We start from the raw sequence: 21828 nt of genomic DNA on the forward strand, positions 1-21828 counted from the left end.
GCAGATTCTTTACCAGCTGAACTACCACGGAAGTCCTGTAGACAAGACAGCCGGGATAAAGTACTGGGAGATGAGGACCGAAAGTTAACGGGCTGGGACGCGGGGGAATGGGTTGTGAGGGTGGGTGGTGAGGGTGAAGAGGAGCAGCTCTAGTACCGACGGAAGCTAGGAAGCTGTCCAACAAAGAGGATCCGAAGATAGCACCGCCCAAAGCTCCGCCCTGCTCTAAACTCATAACTCTGCGCTTCTGCCGGAACTCAAGGGCCAACTCCGGGACCGGAAGCAGCTTTCTACCCGACCCCATTTTGCCCGCGGTTGCATTTCCGGTAGCGGCGGCGGGAAGCGAGTTACTAGCGGGCTTCTAGGCCTCCGTGAAAGCGAATCCGGCGGGAATCCGAGCCATCAGAACCGCCACCATGGTGAGAAGGCGCAGACCAGCAGCACGGGAGCTCCTGAGTCTCTTGTGGGGTGGGGACCGCGATTAACCGGGAAGGAGGTCATGGGTTGGCCGCTCAGGGGGTGAAGGCCCGGGCCGCGGCGCCTCCGTCTGGGTAGGAAAGACTCAGACCGTCGTCCCTCGGTGGTTTGGGGGAGGAGAAGGCTGGAAATAAGGGACCGAGGCCAGAGTCGCTTGGTGCGCTCGAGGTTAGCGCTGGGGCTCTGCAAGCGCAGTGGCCTTAGCGCTTGGGAACCCATAGGCGCTGAGTAAACTTTGCGGCATAAATGTATGTGGGGGGCTTCTGAGCAGGCACTAACGCCGTAGAAGGACTGAGGAAGACCCAGTGAGAGGCTCAGACTTGTGAAGGGTGAGGGTCCGAGGAGTTGCGGAAAGAGGTGGAAGGGCTTGTGGCCGCAAACAGTCTTGATTCCGGTAGATGGGGAGGAGGGAACGGAGGAAGAGTGAGCGGAGGAAAAGTTCAACTCTTTTGTGCAGCATACATTTATTTATGCTTGAGTATGCCTGACTTTTCAGGCCCTGGGGCTACACAGTGAAGTGTTTCCTTTCTTCACCGAGTTCACTCTTATTTGGAGACACGGGTAACATATTTAGGAGTGGTAATTCAGCGTTAAGTAAAAGTAACGGCGGGGGCGCCTGGCAGAGTCCTAAAAGACTCACGCTTTCCCCCAGCGAAAATGCGAGAGAATAGTATAGATCCGAAGGACTGCAAGAACAAAGCGTGAAGGGTAGCACTGTTGAAAGTTCTTAGAGGAGAAAGGGAAGAATGGGGTGGGAGGAATTGGCGGGAATCTGATTATTAAAGGCTTTACATGCTATTTAATTTCGTTGGTGGTAAGGGATGCCACTGAACGATTTTTAACAAGCAAATGGGCACGTACTTATTTGTGTTCAGAAAGATAACTGTTGTGTAGCTGTTATATATTGGGTGTACCGGAAGCAGGATGTTGTTTAGAGAGTTGGTTAGAAGATAGGCACTGGATTCAGGCTGACTAGCTTTCAGCACAGCTTAACCTCTTATAGCCTCGTGACCTCATCTGTAAAGTCTGATTTTAAGGATTAAATGAGATAAGTAGTGTTTGTGGCAGTGCCTGCCAGTCAGCACCCAGTGCGAATTAGCTGTAGAAGACAGATGGAGCAATAAATGTTACTGTAAAGGTTCAGACCCAAGTGGTTAGAAGCTGTGATTACAGTTTAGTTAAAATGGTCATGTAAAAGAAACTGCACCACATAAACTTGAGTCTTCACGGTGACAAGAGTCAAGATTCTGATCCATGCATTTGTAGGTTTAGAAAACCTGTGCTTGTCCAACCTCACAGAGATGAATAGCAAGCACAGTGCCTGGTACCTCAAAGGCTCTTGGATGAGTTAGGACTGGTCAGACTAATGGGAGGCTGATATAACAAATGCCGGGTTGTTTATTCATAGAAATGTAACTGCCAAGGGCACTTGACAGTCCTCTTGTGAGGTCTATGTACTCTATATTAGCAGAACTACATTTGAAGGCAGGCTGTGAAGCTGAAAATGTTGTTGGGTTAAGGAGTATAGCAGCTTACATATTCTCATTATGTGTTCAAACTCATTAGCACTCTGACTACTAGGAGGTTTTCTGTTTCTGAATGTAGTCTTGGAGATACACTAACAAATCACTGATTTGGGGGGTCCATTCTCCTTTTCTAAGCTGATCATCCCCTTTCTGATAACAGGCTCTTCATTGATTGGGTTCTTAGGGCCAGTCCCATTCCAGCTCTTTTACTCGGTCCTTTTTTTTTTTTTTTTAGCTCAGTCTTTTTAATGAGATGGTGGTGTTCCACAGCACTGGAGTTGCCTGTAATCTGCACAGTGGCAGATGGCCACTAGTCTCTAATATGCATGGGTTTCAGTAGTTTGGAGCCATCTTACCCTCTCACTTCTGAAACATATACAACATTCAGTTCAGTTCAGTCGCTCAGTTGTGTCCAGCTCTTTGTGACCCCATGGACTGCAGCACACCAGGCCTCCCTGTCCATCACCAACTCCCATAGTTTACTCAAACTCATGTCCATTGAGTTGGTGATGCCATGCAACCATCTCATCCTCTGTCGCCCCTTCTCCCACCTTTAATCTTTCCCAGCATCAGGGTCTTTTAAGATGAGTCAGTTCTTCGCGTCAGGTGGCCAATATATTGGAGTTTCAGCTTCAGCGTCAGTCCTTCCAATGAATATTCAGGACTGATATCCTTTAGGGTGGACTGGTTGGATCTCCTTGCTGTCCAAGGGACTCTCGAGTCTTCTCTGACACCACAATTCAAAAGCATCAATTCTTCAGCACTCAGCTTTTTTTTTTTTTCCTCAGCTTTCTTTATAGTCCAACTCTCACATCCATACATGACTACAGCATAGACAAAGATATACAACATAGACAAAGGCAATTGTTATATGAAAAAGATGATTTTACGGGAAGGGAGAATAACAGGTCAGGTTTGAAAACAGGTGAGAGAATTCCTAGGAAATGGCTGTGGTTGAAAGATAGAACTGAGAATACTGAGAAAGAAAAACAGAAAAGAAGGCTGCAGCAGAAGTTTTAAGGAAAGACAACAGGTTTGTGGGTCCAAAAGAGCTGAGTCTCATTCCTGCTGATTTCTTTGCAGACCGTGGGCAAGAGCAGCAAGATGCTGCAACACATTGACTACAGGATGAGGTGTATCCTGCAAGATGGCCGTATCTTCATCGGCACCTTTAAAGCCTTTGACAAGCATATGAATTTGATCCTCTGTGACTGTGATGAGTTCAGGAAGATCAAGTAAGGAGGGGCTGTGGGGGGAGGGGCTGAGTGGATGGGGAGTGCATTGGGTGGGTGGGCCAAGTGGTAGGTGGGGACCAGCTGGCTGGTTCCTCTCAGTTTGCTCTCCTGTTTTACAGGCCAGATTAAAATGGAGAGTTTCTTAAATCTCTTTCCTTAGTCTTGCTCTTTACTTCTAGCAGAGTACAAGTTGTAAGGAGGGCTGCCAGGCTTTTTATTTCTCTGACTTTGTGTGCCCCTGGGTACTGGGGTAAAGGGCTCTCATGTTCTCCCCACAGGTGTGTAAGGGGGGAGAGCTTGATTTTCTGTCCTCATTGCCTATTTGTAAAGCTGTAGCCTAAAGGGCTCTCACAGTGCAGCCTGGTCTGAAACTGCTTTAAGAAGCCTCTGACCCTCTTCAGGGTAAGTGCTCAACTCCCCTTGTGGGTTTGGGGCCAGTGATTTTTGTTGTCATTTATAGAAACAATTGGAGAATACAGTCCCATAATTTGTTAGATAATTCCCTTGTCTTAGGACTCACAGATCTTAAGCTTCTAGCTTAGTAAAAGATGTGGTCTAGTGTTTCATTCTGTTTTACAGTCAAGGCATCTTGAGGCCCAAAGAAGTTATATAATTTCCTTGACCATTCCGCTCTCTTTTGCCACTGGAGTGTCCATAGTATGTTGCCAGTGGCTGTCAATTCCCTTTGATTCTCTTTGGGACTTTTGTTTCCTTTGTGGCATGAGGTCAAGAAGTATAGGACAGAAAATGTAGTGATGGCTGAGTGCCAGGTGCACATTAGAGAGTGGCCAACAGTTTTAAATGAGACTAACTTTATTCTGGTAATGAAAATGTGCCCATTAGAAAATATTTTTTAAAAGTACATAGAAATATATGAGAAAAAAGATACCCAGAAAGGATTTTTTTTTAATTGTGAAAAGGCAGTACATGCTTTTTTTAAAAAAATAAGATTCATAGATAGGTTTTAAAAAAGAGGAAAAAATGATCACCCACAGGAAATTTATATAAAATATCATTAAAACGAAACCTTTAAGTAATTTTAAAAAATCAAGGTATTTTGTATTTCCTTTAATTTTAGAATATTGACTTTGACTTTCCTTTCCCTATCTTGTTGCAGTTACTTTTTCCCAGTCTATCTTGTTTATATTTTGCTCATCTTTTTCTGCTTGTGGATATTTGGAGATTTGTTTTTGTTCTTTGAGGATAGAAGTATAATTTCTATGTAGCTAATCTCTTAACCTTTTCCTTTATGGCTTCTATTTCTAAAGTGAGGTGAGAGAGTTATAGTTCTGTGGGGTTGAATTAATACTGGAAGGATACTGCATGTAAGTAGTTAGTGGGATTCAGTTGACTTGAGGAATTGTTTCAACTGCCTTCCTGACATTGTTAAGGCCTTAAGGTGAAGGAAGAAAAAGGGTAGTGGCAACAAAGAGTTGACTGAGGAAAGGCTTTCACAGTGGCTTTGTGAGTGAGCCAGGGCTGGGCTTTCTTGACTTTTGTCCTATCTCTTGGTCTGTGCATCCTCTTGGCATGGGACACAACCATCTAATGGGGGGAGGTTACAAGTTTAGCCTGTCAGTAGATTTAGTGTAAAACAAGACTTGGAGGGCCCGTAGGTAGGTGAACATGAACTTTACCCTTTTTCTAATGCTTATTTTTTTTGTTTGTTTCTTCTCCTAAACCTGTCTTTAGACCAAAGAACTCAAAACAAGCAGAGAGAGAAGAGAAGCGAGTCCTTGGTCTCGTGCTACTTCGAGGGGAGAACCTGGTCTCAATGACAGTAGAGGGACCACCTCCAAAAGATGTAAGTCAGAACTTGAGAGCCGGTGCAAGGCCAGGAACCTTGTGCAAGGGAGGTGCCACCCTGAGCTGGGGCCTGTGTGGGGTTCTCTGTTTCATTGCAGTACTCACAGGTATCTTCTGGTTTCTGTTTCCCTTATACGGATAATAAACTAGAATCTTAAAGAGGTTACTTTGCAAGTCAGAAGTAAGGAACTAGGATTTGAGGGTTTGTAACTTTAAAGCCGTCTCTTCCTTAGTTGAAGTACATAGTCAATAGAAGAGGCACTTAAGGCCTCCTGGGTCAGTTCTTAATGTGATGACAGTCTAGTTGGACCATAAAAAATTGTAACTCCAAACAATAGAATACATGTATATTTTTTGTATAGTTATGGAATAATAGTTAATATTTAAGTTAATATTTAATTAAGCATCTGCTATTTGCCAGGCCCTTCAGTATTTAATCCATGTAACAGTCTTTTGAGATAAATTATTCCCACTTTATAGATAATGCAAATTGAAATTTAGTAACTTGCACAAGCTGGAAAGTGCCGAAACTGTCATTTGATTCCAGGCAGTATTGGTTCATTAACATCAGCCTCCCTTTAGAAATAGAAGAGGCTTTAGAGAATCTAACCAAATTTGTTTTCCCCTTTTCATTTTAAGATACTGTTTGTTAAAGGAATAATCTTGTTACCTTGTTTTAATTTTTGTCCACATATATATATATGTTGGGTTTTTTTTTTACTTGTAATAGCTATGTATCATTCTGCTTTTTAACTTAACATTGTAAACATTTTTCCAGTTGCTGTATTCAAAAGTCATGTTAATGACGTAAAGATACTTTCAAGTGAGTGCAGAGTAGTTTATCCTAGTTATTTCCTTCTGTTTAGACTCTTATATACAAAGGATGTTAACCATGTTTCTGATTCAAGGCCTATGTACCTATTCATAGCTTTGGTATCTATTTCCAGTAGAATTTGCTACTCTAATATAGCCAGTTGTAAACCTTCAGGACCACAACCAGTTTTGTTAAAACCTCTTCATTGGCAGATAAGGAAACAGTACTAGAATGGTAGGATTCAGTTCAGTTCAGTCGCTGTCGTGTCCGACTCTTTGCGACCCCATGAACTGCAGCCCACTATCCCTACTATCACCCACTAAGTGAGAATCAGAGCTAGGTCTGGACCTCATATCTCTTTGTCAGGTCAAATAATCTATCATAGACACCCTTTTGGGTGGAGACTTGGCTGTTTGTTTATTTAATTTTCATAGGAATGCATATTGGTTGAGTTGTGCAGGTTTCTCTTGACTTAAAACTCTTAAGTTCTTTTAGCCTGCTAGGCATATAATCTTGGATGGAGGAGGATTGGTGTTAATAGGAATGGATAGTATTTATAAGAAGGTGTTTTGATGTCCTGTAAATCTGAGGGGTTCTCTTGGTATGATATTCCAAAGTGTACTTATTATTCTCTAGGCCACAAGCATATTAACATATATATTTATTTTTCAGACTGGCATTGCCCGAGTGCCACTTGCTGGAGCTGCTGGGGGCCCAGGGATTGGCAGAGCTGCTGGTAGAGGAATCCCAGCTGGGGTTCCTATGCCTCAGGCTCCTGCAGGACTTGCTGGGCCAGTCCGTGGGGTTGGCGGTCCATCCCAACAGGTGAGGAGTTGGAGGAAGGGGCGCCAGCTTCTGTAGTTAAAGGATAGAGTGAAGATCTGAGTCCAGAATGACCAACTAGGCTGTGATTGTCAAGCTATCAGTATTTCACTGTGCTTCATACATGGTTGAAAAGTCAAGCAAAAAGGAAAGCTTGCTATTATGCATTATGTTGATGCTGTAAGAGATGCATGAAAAGTTTTTGACAAGCTGTTTTAGAGTAAAGTATTTCCATGACAACATTTGAAACCTTGACCCTTGAACAATATGGGGATTAGGAATGCCAACTCTGCAGGTGAAAATTTGTGTATAACTTTACAGTTGGCTCATTATATCCATGGATTCAAGCCAAGATTGTGCACAGTACTGTAGTATGTATTTAGGGAGAAGAATGCATATAAGTGGACCCTGGCAGATTAAAACCATGTTCAAGGATCAGCTGGACTATAGCTTTTACAACCTATTGTCAGTCCTGTTTGAGCATGCAAATGCCTTATCTAATTTGGATTGGGCATCCTTAACCTAGGCCTGGAAAACAGGAATTGAACTTAAATCATGCTTGATCTCCTCTGGCATAATAGGTTTTGATATGAAGTCGGATGCTTTGAGTTGTAGCTCAGCGGATTTGGTGTCTGCTGTTTGTTTACCAAGTTGGAGGGGAGAGAGGGACACTGCACTGCACTGCACTGTTCCGCCTAACTTCTTTCCTCTGTCTTCCTAGGTGATGACCCCACAAGGAAGAGGTACTGTTGCAGCAGCTGCAGCTGCTGCCACAGCCAGTATTGCAGGGGCCCCAACCCAGTACCCACCTGGCCGTGCAGGTCCTCCACCACCTATGGGCCGAGGGGCACCCCCTCCAGGTGAGGAGCCCAGGAGGAGTCCATTGTTAATTGATAGAAGATGCCTTAGCTGGATTTATGATGAGACATAACCTTGACTGAAACTGATGATGAGTTTGTGTAATTAAGCAGGATTACTCTGAGATCCAGCTTGGTTGACTGACTTTGGAACTGGCCAGACAAGAGCTCTCTCTCTGGCTCAAGTCCTAGTGCTAGGAAGGGCTGGAAGGGTGGAATGGTCCCTCTGTCTTAGAATGTGGTGAACAGTCTTGTCCGTTTCCTGCTACCTTTTTTCTTTTCTTGCTATGATGGACACTTGAGCTGTATTCTTGGGACTTTTCTCTTGCAGGCATGATGGGCCCACCTCCTGGTATGAGGCCTCCCATGGGTCCCCCAATGGGGATCCCACCTGGACGAGGAACTCCTATGGGCATGCCGCCACCGGGGATGCGGCCTCCTCCCCCAGGGATGCGAGGTAAGTGCCTGTAGCAGTGGCGTTGATTCCCTAGAGCTATGTTGGGTTAGGAATTGGAGAGAAGGAGTTTGACCATACCTTCTTGGCTTTTATGCCTTAAGTTTAGGGAAGTGAACACTTAGAGGACAACTTTGTTCAGAAAGGAAAGAGGGACCTTACCCTCCCTCCTAGAATAGTGAGAACCTCCCGGTACACAGTACTTCCAGTGTCTAAGGCAGTATTCTCTGGTCATTGTAAAATAGTGCATTTTGTTGCATGACCAAGAAAGGTCTTAGGCCCTTTGGTTTGGGAGTGGCTAGTAATTAAGGAGGGATTCTGGGCTTTGCTGTACTATTTATTATGGATTATCTGTTTAACTCCAGTTTGAGAAATGCTGATGTAGATCAGTTCTCTTGTTTTATAGGTGAGAAACAGGCCCATAGAGAGCTCAGTGTCCAGGCCAGGGTTCTTTTCATGAAGCCACAGTGGCCTATAAGTTAACCCGTGGCCAAACTGGCTGATCACTGTATTTACAGTTTTCTGTTACTGAGCTTTATAAGCATAGGAGCCCATGGCCCCAGTGAAGTCCCCCTCTGATCATTTGGTAATTGCCGGGTGTGGGGAGGCTGGGGTAGGGTGGGGATTTGAGTTGCAGATCAGGCACTGACTAAACTTCTTACTCTTACTTCAGGCCTTCTTTGACCTTGGCCACAGAGTTATGGAAGTAGCTCCACAGAGGCTTGGGCCCGATTCTCCAGGGCCACGTTACCACACCTGTTTGTTTGTTAAGCCGTTGTTCGCGGAGTCTCACCGGATTGTCTGGTTTCCCTTACAGGGCCCCCTCCCCCGGGAATGCGCCCACCAAGGCCCTAGGCTCATCTTGGCCCTCCTCAGCTCCCTGCCTGTTTCCCGTAAGGCTGTACATAGTCCTTTTACTTCCTTGTGGCCTGTGACACTAGTTTATAATAAACTCTTTAAGAGAATATTATAAATGCACCTAGTATGTTTGTTTATTTTCAGAAAAACTGTTGATGTATTGGGTGCTTGATAAAAATCAAGAAGGGTTGCCTTGGAAAAACTAGCCCTAATCCTTAGCTGTTTCCCTTGTAAAATACTGTATTCATTTGCAGGGATGCACAGCCTCATTCAAGAGAATTATTAAACTGTAAGCAGACATTTTCACCTGTTCTACTGGCAGAACTGATTTTGTTAAAATTAACATTAATACTGTATTGGTGAGGATTGTGAATTGGTATGTCCTCTTTGGAAGGCACTAATCAAGATAACTTCTTAAGCAGCACTTTATTTTCTTTAGAAACTAAATTTACAATTCCATCTTAAAGTTGAAAATTGGCAACAAGTCTTTACAATTTAGGATTTTCCTCCATAGCCTCTCTGAAGATCTTAATTCCTAAACTATACCATGAGCTCTGAAATGGTGTTCACCACACCATTCTGGAAGTTTTCACATCTTAAATGTGAGATCTGACACCTCTTGTTAACAAAGGGAACTGTTAAAAGCTGTCTTCCTCTTGGCTAACGCAGTCCACCAGCAATGTTAACAATTTACTATTTAAAAACAAAACTACTCTCAAGCATTGCTTGAAACTGTTAGGCTGGGAATCCTTTCCAGAGCATTCACTCCCTGAGAGAAAAGAGAGATCCTAACCAGTTGCTTCTACGGACAATAACCCTAGTTCGGTGTATGTAACGTAATGTCCTTTGAAGCATAACTCAAAAGGTCAGGAATCCTTGGTCATCCTGACAAACTTAATGGTATTTACGTACAAGATATATCTAAAACTGATCCCAGACCAAGTATTGCAACCATAATCCCAAATAATTCCATTATTTAGCACACGAAATTCCTACTGAGTTGCCAGAGCTAGCGAGAAGCAAAGAGTGATGGTTCATCATCTTTTACAAGTAAGAAAAAAAGCAAGAAGTGAAAGGAAACTTCTCCTTCCTAAATTTGTCAAATTGATGGCTATCTTCATGTCTTTGATATGACTGAGAGTCCTCAATTTCCTGATTTGAGGAGTCCGTTTCCAAAGTTACTGTCAAGATCAAGACGCACTTTCAGGTTTTTCTTTGCCATAGCCCAAGAACTCCAGTCTTTCAATAGGAATCTCCTTCATTGCTTTCTAAACATACTGCTGGTAGCACTTGAAGAGGCCAGTGCATGGGTCCCTGGAGCCGTCCCCGTCGAGGAACTTACTGGCAAACCAGCGATTGAACCACTGGTTGTATTCAGCTTTCAAGTTGGTGCAAGCTTCCCCTACACTGTTAACAATGTCAGTGTCTGTGGTGGTTGAGCAGTGCTTTATCATTTTTCTACAGTAAACTACGAAGCAAATACTGAGACTTCCCTGATCCAGTGGCTAAGAATCTGCCTTCCAACTCAGGGGACAATTCCTGGTTGGAGAACTAAAATCCCATAGGCCTTGGAGCAACTAAGCCCATGTGCCTCAACTATTGAGCCTGCATGCTCTAGAGCCTGCATGCCACAAGAGAAGCCTGTGCACTGCCAAGAAAACCCATCACAGCCAAAATAAAAAAAGTATGAAGCAAGTAATAAAAATGGAATCCTATTGGAAGAGGAACAGTTTTGATATAACTTTCTCCTGGGGTCATATGTAGAAGACATTGGATAAAATTCTAACACATGACATTAGGAATAGGAGGGAAATTTACAAACATGATAGAGGTTTTTTGTTGTTTTTTTCTAATGGGAAAAAAAAAAAAAACACCCACAGCTAACATAATGAAAGGTTGAAAACTTTACCCTTAAGATCAGAAATAAGTATCCCCACTTCAACCACTGCTATTTAAAATTATACTGGAAACTCTAGCCAGAGTAATAAGGAAGAAAAAGCCAAATTGGAAAGGAAGATTGTATAGATTCTGTATGTGGAAAATCACAAAGAATCCATAAGAAAGCTCCTAGATGTGATAATTTAATTCAGCAAAATTGCAGGTTATGAGATTGCACATAAATTGTATTTCTATATACTATCTACAGTCTGAAAAAAGGTAAAGTCCATTTATAACAGCATCCAGGAGAGTAATATAATTAGGAATCAATTTAACCAAGGTTGTGAAAGATATGTATGCTGAAAATTAAGAACATCCTGAAAAAATGGAAATACCTACCATATTCATGAATTGTAAGACAGTATTAAAATGGCTGTGTTTCCCAAAGAAATATAGATTAGATGCCATCTGTAACAAAATTCCAAGATATCTTTTTGCAGAAATGAAGCTCATCCTCAAATTCTGTGAAGCTGCAAGGGACACTGAATAGCAAGAACAATCTTGATAACTCACTTCTTAATTTCCAAACTTAACTACAAAGCTTGAGTCATCAAAACTATGGTACTGGCATAAGGATAGATACAGACCAATGGAATAGAATTGAGAACCCAGAAATAAGCCATTGCATATTTGACCACGAAAGTGTCAACACCTTTCACTGGGAAAAGGATAGTCTGTTTGACAAGTGGTGCTAAGACAATCAGAAAACCACTTAGAAAAGAATGAAGTTGGTCACCTGCCTTACTTCATATATCACTCATTAACTCAAAATGGATCAGCAGTCTATAAGAACTAAAACAAAATTGCTAGAAGAAAACAAGTCTTGATGACCTTGGGCTGCATTCTTATATTTGACACTAAAAGCTCAAGGGAAAAAAAAAAAATGGATTTCATCAGATTTAGAAATTGCATCAAAGGACATTATCAAGAATGTGAAAATGTAACTTACAGAATGGAAGAAAATATTTGCAAAGCATATATCTGATTTGTGTTTAAAATCCAGACTACTAATTGTATATAAAGAACTTTCAAAACTCAACTATAGATAAACAGCCCAATTAAAAAGTCAACAAAGGAATACACATTTCTTCAAAGAAGACATACAAATGGACAACACATGAAAAACTTCATCATTGGTCATTAAATTCAAAATCAAACACACAATGAGATATCACTTTAACCCACTAGGATGACTTTAATGGGGAAAAAAATCTGGTAAGGATCTGGAGAAATACTGCATTACTGGTAAGAATGTAAAATGTTGCAGCGACTATGTAAAATGATTTGGTGGTTCCTCAAAAAGATAAACAATTATCATACAATTCTACTCTTAAGTATGTATCCAAGAGAAATGAAAATATATGTCTACACAGAAGCTTGTATACGAATGTTTGTAGTAGAATTCATAACAGGCAAAAGGTGGGAACAGCCCAGCTGTCCATCAGTGGATTAATTGATAGGTAAATTGTGGGCTGTACATTCAATGGAATATTATTCAGCCATAAAAGGAATGAAATATTGATACTGCTACTACTTGGATGAACCTTGAGTATATTCTGCTAAGTAAAAGAAATTGATCCCAGAGAGACAGCAGTGAGCAGCCCTTAAGAGGGATCTTACTTTCCTGCTCAGGAATTGAACATGGGTAGCTTGGATGAAGGGGCTTCCCAGGTGGCACTAGTGGTAAAGAACCCATCTGCCAATGCAGGAGACATAAAGAGATGCGGGTTCAATCCCCTGGAGGAGGGCATGGCAACCCACTCCAGTATTGTTGCTTGGAGAATCCCACGGACAGAGGAGCCTGGTGGGCTACAGTCCATAGGGTTGCAAAGAATTGGACATGACTGAAATGACTTGGCACACAGGCACGCAGCCTGGATGAAAACCAGGAATCCTAGATACTAGACCACCAGGGGCTAGAGGTTAGAAGGAAAGTTCCCCTCTTACCCTTTTGAAAGAATGTTTCAAGGAGGCAGAAACTGAAAACAGGTGCAAAGTTTATTATTTGAGACAGCATGAGATGTGGGAGAGCACAACAGAGAAACTTTATTTAATACAGGTGGATGAATCTAGAGCATGTATACAGAGTGAAGTAAGTCAGAAAAATAATGTATTAACACATATATGGAATCTAGAAAAAGGATATTGATGAAGCTATTTGCAAGGAAGGGATGGAGATGCAGATGTAGAGAATGGACTTGTGGATGCAGTGGGGGAGGAAAAGGGGGACAAATTGATAAAGTAGCATCAGTATATATATATATATACTATCAGGTGTAAGATGGATAGCCAGTGAGAAGTTGCTGTGTAGAACAGGGAGCCCAATCTGGTGCTCTGTGATGACCTGAAGGGATGGGATGGGGGGGGAGGAGGGGAGGGTTGTGTGTATAATTATGGCTGATTTGCATTGTATGGCAGAAACCAACAGTACTGTAAAATTTTTCTTAAAAATTTACATATACTATATGGCGTTAAAAAAATACTGCAAAGAAAACCAAAACTGAAGCAAGCCAGAAATACACAGCTAGAGAAAGAGTATGGGCACCCTCTACTGAGGCAGGACACAGATTAGAGGTGATTTGTTGTTCAGTCGATCAGTCATGTCCAACTCTGTAACCCCATGGACTGCAGCACGCCAGCTTCATCTCCTGGAGCTTGCTCAAACTCATGTTCATTGAGTCAGCGATGCCATTTAACCATCTCGTCCTTTGTTGTCCCCTTCTGCCTTCAGTCTTTCCCAGCATCAGGGTCTTTTCTAATGAGTCAGCTCTTCACATCAGGTGGCCAAAATATTGGAGCTTCAGCTTCAGCATCAGTCCTTCCAATGAATATTCAGGGTTGATTTCCTTTAAGATTAACTGGTTTGATCTTGCTATCCAAGGGACTCTCAAGAGTCTTCTCCAGCATCACAGTTCAAAAGCATCAATTCTTTGGTGCTCAGCCTTTATGGTTCAACTCTCTCATCCATACATGACTATTGGAGAAGCCATAGCTTTGACTATATGTACCTTTGTTGGCAAAATGATGTCTGCTTTTTAATACGCTGTCTAGGCTTGTCATAGCTTTTCTTCCAAATAGCAAGCATATTTTAATTTTATGACTGCAGTCACCATCCGAAGTGATTTTGGAGCCCAAGAAAATCTGCCACTGTTTCCATTTTCTCCCCATCTATTTGCTATGAAGTGATGAGACTGGATGCCATGATCTTTGTTTTTTGCATGGTGAATTTCAAAGCCAGCTTTTTCACTCTACTCTTTCATTCTTGTCAGGAGGCTCTTTAGTTCCTCTTTACTTTCTGCCATTAGGGTGGTGCCATCTGCATATCTGAGGTTGTTGATATTTCTCCCAGGAATCTTGGGTCCAGCTTATGATTCATCCAGCCTGTCATTTCACATGATATACTCTGCATAGAAGTTAAGTAAGCAGGGTGACAATACAGCCTTGATGTATTCCTTGCCCAATATTAGCCAGTCCATTGTCCCATGTCTGATTCTAACTTGCTTCTTGTCCTCCATACAGGTTTCTCAGGAGACAGGTAAGGTGCTCTGCTATTCCCATCTCTTTAAGAATTTTCCACAGTTTGTTGTAATCCACACAGTCAAAGGCTTTAGTGTAGTCAATTAAGCAGAAGTAGATGTTTCTCTGGAATTGTCTCACTTTTTCTATGATCCAGTGAATGTTGGCAATTTGGTTTCTGGTTCCTCTGCCTTTTGTAAATCCAGCTTGTACATTTGGAAGTTCTCTGTTCATATACTGTTGAAGACTAGGTTGAAGAATTTTGCACATTACTTTGCTAGTATGTGAAATGTGTGCAATTGTACAGTAGTTTGAACATTCTTTGGTATTGCCCTTCTTTGGGATTGGAATGAAAACTGACAGTCTTATGTACCTCTTAATTTGTTACCCCTTTATTGCCCCCCCTTTTCCTCTCTGTGTTGGTAACCATGAGTTTGCTTTCTGTGAGAGAGTGAGTCTGTTTCTTTTTGTTACATGCACTAGTTTGTTGGATTTTTTAAGATTCCACACACAAATGATATCATACAGTATTTGTCTTTATCTGATTTATTTCACTTAGCATAGTGACCTCCAAATCCATTCATTTTGTTGCAAATGGCAAAAATTCCTTCTTTGCTATGTCTGAATAGTATTCCTTTATATATACATGCATATGCTATATATGTATAATATATATACTAGATCTTTAGGTGTATCTGTATGAAAGTGTTAGTTCCTCAGTTGTGTCTAACTCTTTGTGACCCCATGGACTGTAGCCTGCCAGGCTCCTCTGTCCATGGAATTCTCCAGGCATGAATACTGGAGCGGGTTGCCATTCCCTTCTCCAGGGGATCTTCTTGAGCCAGGGATCGAACCCAGGTCTCCTCTATTGCAGGCAAATTCTTTACCATCTGAACCACCAGAGGAGCCCCTATCTATATCTGTATATACCGGACTTCCGTGGTAGCTCAGACAGTAAAGCGTCTGCTGACAATGCGGGAGACTCGGGTTCGATCCCTGGGTTGGGAAGATCCTCTAGAGAAGGAAATGGCTACCCACTCCTGTACTCTTGCCTGGAAAATCCCATGGACGGAGGAGCCTGGTAGGCTACAGTCCATGGGTTTGCAAAGAGTCGGACACGACTGAGCGACTTCACTTTTCACTTCATATATGCCAGTTCAGTTGCTTCAAGGGAAACAGAAATGGATAGGAGAGTTTCTACTCTATACCATTTAGAACTTAAAATATTTAACAATGTGAGTTCATTACCTAGTTTAAAAAATTAAGTGCATTTTAAAAATTCAAAATTGTAAAATAATGAATGTACTTAATAAAGCAAATCCACCAGGAGGCAGCATTGCTCTGCCAGGAGGAAGGAAGCAGCAGATAATGTGAGCTCAATCTTATTCATGGATGCTGGGGTTGTGGTTTTTTTTTTTCCCTCCCTAATACTCTGTATTTTCTAATTTTCTACAAAGACCTATACAGAAATAAAATACACTTAAGGAAAGAAGGAAGTGTCAAGCCCTGCCCCTTTTTAGCTATGTCTGTATGTATAAACTCCTGAAAGTAGGGTTACCGAGGGAGGGAGAGTGGGGCTACATTTAAAAAGTTGATAGACCTACCAGGTAGCCCTCCAGTGGTATTACCCTACACCACTCACAATGGTGAGTGTATAGTTACAGTGTTAAACATCTTATTCAGTTTAAGTTCAAAATAGCTTCCTTGTTTTAATTAGTATGTATTTAGCTAAAGGGACACTAGTCATATTTTCATATATTTAAAAGTAATTTACATTTATTTTTCAGTAAACTACTTCCTTCACTCTACCAAGGGCTGGAAGTTAGTCCATGTTGTTTCCTACTTTGTGCACTGAACACATGCTGTTGAATGAATTAATGATGAGTAACTTTTCTAAGCTCATTTTCCTCATCTATTAAGTGGGAGTGTGTCTTCTTGTTGTCTCATGGTGGGCAGCATTGTGCCCTTCACCAGCTTTGATTTGTATATCTGAGACTGATCTATCTGTGCACCACAAGTGTTTGAAACGATTTATTATAGATGTAATGAGGCTTTCTGGGGAGGCAGGGCAGGGTCCCAAACAGGTCTGAAAATGTTTTGAGAGAGCAGGGTGGGGCAACTCTCCCATTTCACTGTGGTTGTTGGGGTAGGGGATGATGTGGTGAGGTCCCATAAAAGGGCCAGGGCATGTATGGCTTGGACATCCCGCAGGTGCCAAGGGAGGGTGCCCATAGTTTTCTTATGAGCTTTGAAGCTGTCAGCAGTCAAACAGCAAAAAAGAAGTGGGCCTTGGTATGATAGAACCTTATCTCTTGTTGTTTAGTCATTAAGTAGTATCTGACATTGACTCCATAGACTGTAGCATGCCTTATATCACTGAAGATTAGATGAGGTAATATACACAATAAGCTTGCCATAGAGGAAATGGTCAATAAAGATTTGCCATTATTATTATTTTTGAGTCTTTCAATTCTAGCTTCATAAGAAGTTTTTTTCCCTTGTTTTTTCATTTTGAATGTAACCTTAGAATTTTTTTTTTCTACTGATCTGTTGTCGCTGTAGATCTCATTGTAGAGTGAGATCTATAGTGACAATATTGACAAATTTTCTTACATATCATATGGCTTACTTTGAACCATACTTACCTTGAGTCTTTGTTTCATCCCACTGAACCAAGTACAGTGCTTTGCATGAAGTCTAAGGAAGAAAATGCCTGTTTCCAGAATCCTCATATTGAACTCAGCCCAATGCTGAGTGCTTCATATATGTCATGTCAGGGAATGCTATTTGACATGAATGAAAGAGAATATCCCTGTGGTATTGGCTGGGGAGGCTGGTTGGTAAATCTGAATATGTGTATATCTGCTCCTAGATAAACACTCAACAGAAATTCTGACATATGCTCACAAGAAGACATGTATAGGAAAGCACACAGTGACTATTCATAACAGCCAAAACTGGGAAGTACCCAAAGATTCATTGACAGTACATAAACCAACTTGTAGTATATTCACACACTGGAATGTTGCACATCAAGGAGTATGAAAGATACACAGTAAAACAATGAAATATGGATGAATCTTCTATAAAAATGTCAAGTGACAGAAACCAAAGACCAATCACAAAATACATATTGTGTAATTCCACTCATATGAAGGACAAAAACTAATCTTTGCTTCTTCAGTCTAGGATGTTTACCCTTAAAGGGGGCACAAAGGGAGTTTTCAGGGTGCTTGGTAGTGTTCTATTTTTTTGATCTGAGTGCTGGTTACCTAGGGGGGTTCAGTTTATGAAAATTCAGGAAGTTTCACATACAAATGCGTTTCTGTGTCTATGTTAAGCCCCTAAAAAAAAAAAAAATCCTCATAGGGAAAAATCTGAAAGGAACAAAATATTAATAGAATTCTTTGTACTTGATGAGCTAACATCCTTGAAGGTGGAGAAAGATAATAAATAATAAATACCCAAGTAAATAATTGCTTTGGAGAAAAGGATGAGGTCTGAGTTGCAGAGTGATGTGAGCATGATGCTATTTAATGAAGTTGGTCAGAAAAGGCCCTACTGATAAAGAGCTATTTGAGCAGAAACCTGTTGGATATAAGGGAGCAAGTCATGCAGAAAAGATTGGGGATTGAGAAGAAGGATTCCAGATGGAGGGCACAACAACTGCAAAGGCACTAAGGTGGGAGTGAGTTTTTCTGAGACTATCAAGAAGGTCACAGGCTACTTACCAATTGATTTCAGTTGTTAAGGTTTGTCAGTGGAGGATACTTGAAGAGACATTGCAGGAAGAGAGGGCTTTCTGTCCTGGTTCTGCTGTGCTCTAGAGGATTTCTGCAGGGAAAGTGACTTTTAAAAAAAAATGTATTTTTAATTGGAGGATAATTGCTTTACAATGCTGTTTGTTTCTGCCCTACGGCATGAGTCAGCCATAAGTATACATATGTACCCTCCTCTTAAACCTCCCTGCAACCCTGACCCCACCCCACCCCTCTAGGTTGTCACAGAGTACGAGGTTGAGCTCCTTGTGTTATATAGCAACTGCCCATCAACCATCTGTTTTACCTATGGTGATGTATATGTTTCAATGCTACTCTCTCAATTTGTCCCACTCTCTCCTTCCCCTGCTGTGTCCACAAGTCTGTTCTCTATTTCTATGTCTCTATTCCTGCCCTGCAAATAGGTTCATCAGTACCATTTTTCTAGATTCTATATATATGCGTTATATACAATATTTGTTTTTCTCTTTCTGACTTTCTTCACTCTGTATAACAGGCTCTAGTTTCATCCACCTTAGTGGAATTGACTCAAATTCATTCCTTTTCGTGGCTGAGTAATATTACATTGTATTTATGTACCACATCTTCATCCATTCTTCTGTTGGTGGACATTTAGGTTGCTTCTCTCTGACAAAAATTGTAGCGATATCTTTTTCAATCCATTTCCCTGAATAATGATAATAAAAACAAAAATAAACAAGTAGGACCTACTTAAAGGCTTTTGCACAGCAAAGTCAACCATAAACAATATGAAAAGACAATGCACAGAATGGGAAAAAATATTTGCATTTCAAAAATATTTGCAAAATGATGCAACTGACAAGGGATTAGTCTCCAAAATTTACAAACAATTCATGTGGTTTAATATCATAAGAAAAAACCCAACAAAAAATGGGCAGAAGACCTAAACAGACATTTCTCCAAGGGAGACATACAGACGGCCAACAGGCACATGAAAATGATGCAAATCAAAACTACAGTGAGATACCACCTCACAGTCAGAGTGGATACCATCAAAAAATAATAAATGCTGGAGATGTGGAGAGAAGGGAGCCCTCCTACACTGTCGGTGGGAATGTAAATTGGTACAGCCCCTATGGAGAACAGTATGGAGGTTCCTTAAAAACTAAAAATAGAGTTATCATATGATCCTGCAATCCCACTCTTGGGCATATATCCAGAGAAATGTGGTCTGAAAGGATATATGCACCCCATTGTTCATTGTAGCACTGTTTACAATAGCCATTTACAGTGTAATTATTGATAGGTATGTTCTTATATCAATAGTCTCAGATATGCAGATGATACCACCCTTATGGCAGAAAGTGAAGAGACACTAAAGAGCCTCTTGATGAAAGTGAAAGAGGTGAAAAAACTGGTTTAAAATTCAGCATTCAAAAAACAATGGAAACAGTGACAGACTTTATTTTCTTGGGCTCCAAAATCACTGTAGATGGAGACTGCAGCCTTGAAATTAAAAGACGCTTGCTCCTTGGAAGAAAAGTTATGACCAACCTAAACAATGTATTAAAAAGCAGAGACATTACTTTGCCAACAAAGGTCTGTATAGTCAAAGCTGTGGTTTTTCCAGTAGTCATGTATGGATGTGAGAGTTGAACCATAAAGAAGGCTGAACGGCAAAGAATTGATGCTTTTGAATTGTGATGTTGGAGAAGACTCCTGAGAGTCCCTTGGATAGCATGGAGATCAAACCTGTCAATCCTAAAGGAAATCAACCTTGAATATTCATTGGAAGGACTGATGCTGAAGCTGAGGCTTCAATGCTTTGGCCACCTGATGCGAAGAGCTGACTTGTTAGAAAAAACCCTGATGGTGGGAAAGATTGAAGGCCGGAGGAGAAGGGAATGACAGAGGATGAGATGGTTGGATGGCATCACTGACTCAATGGACATGAGTTTGAGCAAGCTCTGGGAGATGGTGCAGGGCAGGAAAACCTGACATGCTACAGTCCATGTGGTCACAGAGTCGGACACTACTGAGCGACTGAACAACAAATGTTCTTATTGCTATGTTGTTTAGTATTTTTTGGTTGTTTTTGTTCCTTTCTTCCTCTTTTATTTTCTTCATTTGTGATTTGATGATTATCTTCTGTGTTATTTTGGAAACTTTTCTGTGTTTTTGGTGTGTATCCATTATAGGTTTTTTGTTCATATACAACTGTATATATAAGTATATATACACATACACATATGTATATGTGATTATTTTAAGTTTATGTTCTTTCCAGTTTGAATGCATTCTTACAATCTTGCATTTTTACTCTCCCCATAGTTAGTGTTTTTGGCATCATATTTTACATCATTTTTTGTGTGTATCCCTTAACTAACTACCTATTGTGGATATAGGTGGTTTCACTGATTTTGTCTTGTAACTTTTCTACTAAATTTATAATTGGTTGACCTTTACTGTATGTTTGCCTTTATGAATGAGATTTTCCTTTTGTAATTTTCCTTTTTTCTGATTGTGGTATTTTCTTTTCTACTTGGAGAAGTCCCTTCAATATTTCTTGTGAAGCTGGTGTAGTGTTGCTGAACTCTTTTAGCTTTGCTTGTTTGTAAAACTATAAAGTCTGAATGATAGTCTTTCTGGATAGAGTATTCATGCTTATAGGTTTCTTCCTTTCATCATTTAGAGGGATGGACCCTATAGGGAGGACTCCAAAATGGTACCAGCCAACAGTACTGTCCTTGTAGTAGAACAAACTCTCAAAAATGGTCATCATGAGCATCCCTTTCCCCAAGGGGAGTCCCAGTTGCCTCCTGCCTCTCCAGGAGGCTTTCCAAGATCAGCAAATGGGTCTGACCCAGGACCCTCATATTACTCTTTCTGAGTTGGGCCTCAGAGTGTGGGATTTGTGTGCAAGATTTTGAATGAAGTCTCTGGTTCCCACAGCCCTTGCTTTCCCATACTCAAGCCCCACTGGTCTCCAATCCAGGCTTCTGGGAGCTCATCTTTCTGCTTCAGGACCTCCAGACTAGGGAGCTTGATGTTGGCCTCACACCCCTTGCTCCTTGGGGGAAACCCCTCCAATTGTGGTTATCCTTCTGTTTGCGGTTGCCTACCCAGGTGGGTGGGTCTTGACTATACTGCATCTCCACCCCTTCCTTCCCTTCTAATTGTAGTTCCTTCTTTGTGTCTTTAGTTATAGAAAGTCTTTCCTGCCATTTTTCAGGTCATTCTCATAAAGAGTAAATAGTTGTAATTTTGGTGTGCTCATAGGACAAGGTAATCTCAGGGTCTTCCTACTCCATGATTTTGGCCACATTTTGAGTAATTCCAAGGTTTTTGACCTGAAAAGCTGGAAAGAAGGAGGTTCCACTAACAGTGGGAAAGGACAGGAGTCAGAGATTCAGTTTGGATGTGTTATGTTAGACACAAAAATTGAGAAACATTTATTTAACAACATCTACCAAGCCTTGACATGAACAATGGAAATTCATGGCATATTAGCTGTTCTCCCACTACCCACCACCACCACCTCTGTAGTCCTACAAGGACATGGTAGGCCATGAGGACTAATGAAAGGGACAGACTTTATGGGAGAAGAGTACAGAACCACTTGCCAGGGTGGTTGTAAAAATCAACAGTGACATCAGTGGCAAATGATTAGAGAAGGCCAGCAGCACAGCTAACCTAAGGTCTCTGTAACGGTTGGGGCAAGCAACAGACAGATAAACCAGCCAGAAGTTTAACAAGGGAGATCTAGGAAGGAGTCAACCAGAGTG

General features: G+C 41.3%; 1 protein-coding gene and 1 pseudogene across 2 annotated transcripts; one reads left to right on the forward strand and one right to left on the reverse strand.

Moving 5' to 3' along the window:
* The first annotated feature begins 264 nt into the window (after positions 1–264).
* Positions 265–8969, forward strand: SNRPB (small nuclear ribonucleoprotein polypeptides B and B1). 2 transcript variants are annotated; one of them, XM_043479979.1, is made up of 7 exons: positions 265–419; positions 3087–3238; positions 4931–5042; positions 6531–6683; positions 7402–7540; positions 7869–7994; positions 8665–8969. In XM_043479979.1, exons 1-7 carry the CDS (start codon positions 417–419, stop codon positions 8673–8675), a joined length of 696 nt encoding a protein of 231 aa, XP_043335914.1. In that variant the 5' UTR covers positions 265–416; the 3' UTR covers positions 8676–8969. The 2 variants fall into 2 exon arrangements, with proteins under 2 accessions (XP_043335914.1, XP_043335911.1); XM_043479976.1 differs by having other exon boundaries at positions 8809–8969.
* Positions 8970–10039: 1070 nt separating this feature from the next.
* Positions 10040–10303, reverse strand: LOC122448907 (annotated as a pseudogene).
* Positions 10304–21828: the final 11525 nt, after the last annotated feature.

Source organism: Cervus canadensis, chromosome 10 (genome assembly GCF_019320065.1).
Source record: "Cervus canadensis isolate Bull #8, Minnesota chromosome 10, ASM1932006v1, whole genome shotgun sequence".
Classification (NCBI taxonomy): Eukaryota; Metazoa; Chordata; class Mammalia; order Artiodactyla; family Cervidae; genus Cervus; species Cervus canadensis.

Excerpts from the sequence above, each read along its gene's own strand:
- SNRPB (XM_043479976.1), top strand. Across the intron at positions 5,043-6,530 it reads AGGGACCACCTCCAAAAGAT|ACTGGCATTGCCCGAGTGCC; the intron begins GTAAGTCAGAAC and ends TTTATTTTTCAG. Across the intron at positions 7,541-7,868 it reads CCGAGGGGCACCCCCTCCAG|GCATGATGGGCCCACCTCCT; the intron begins GTGAGGAGCCCA and ends TTTCTCTTGCAG.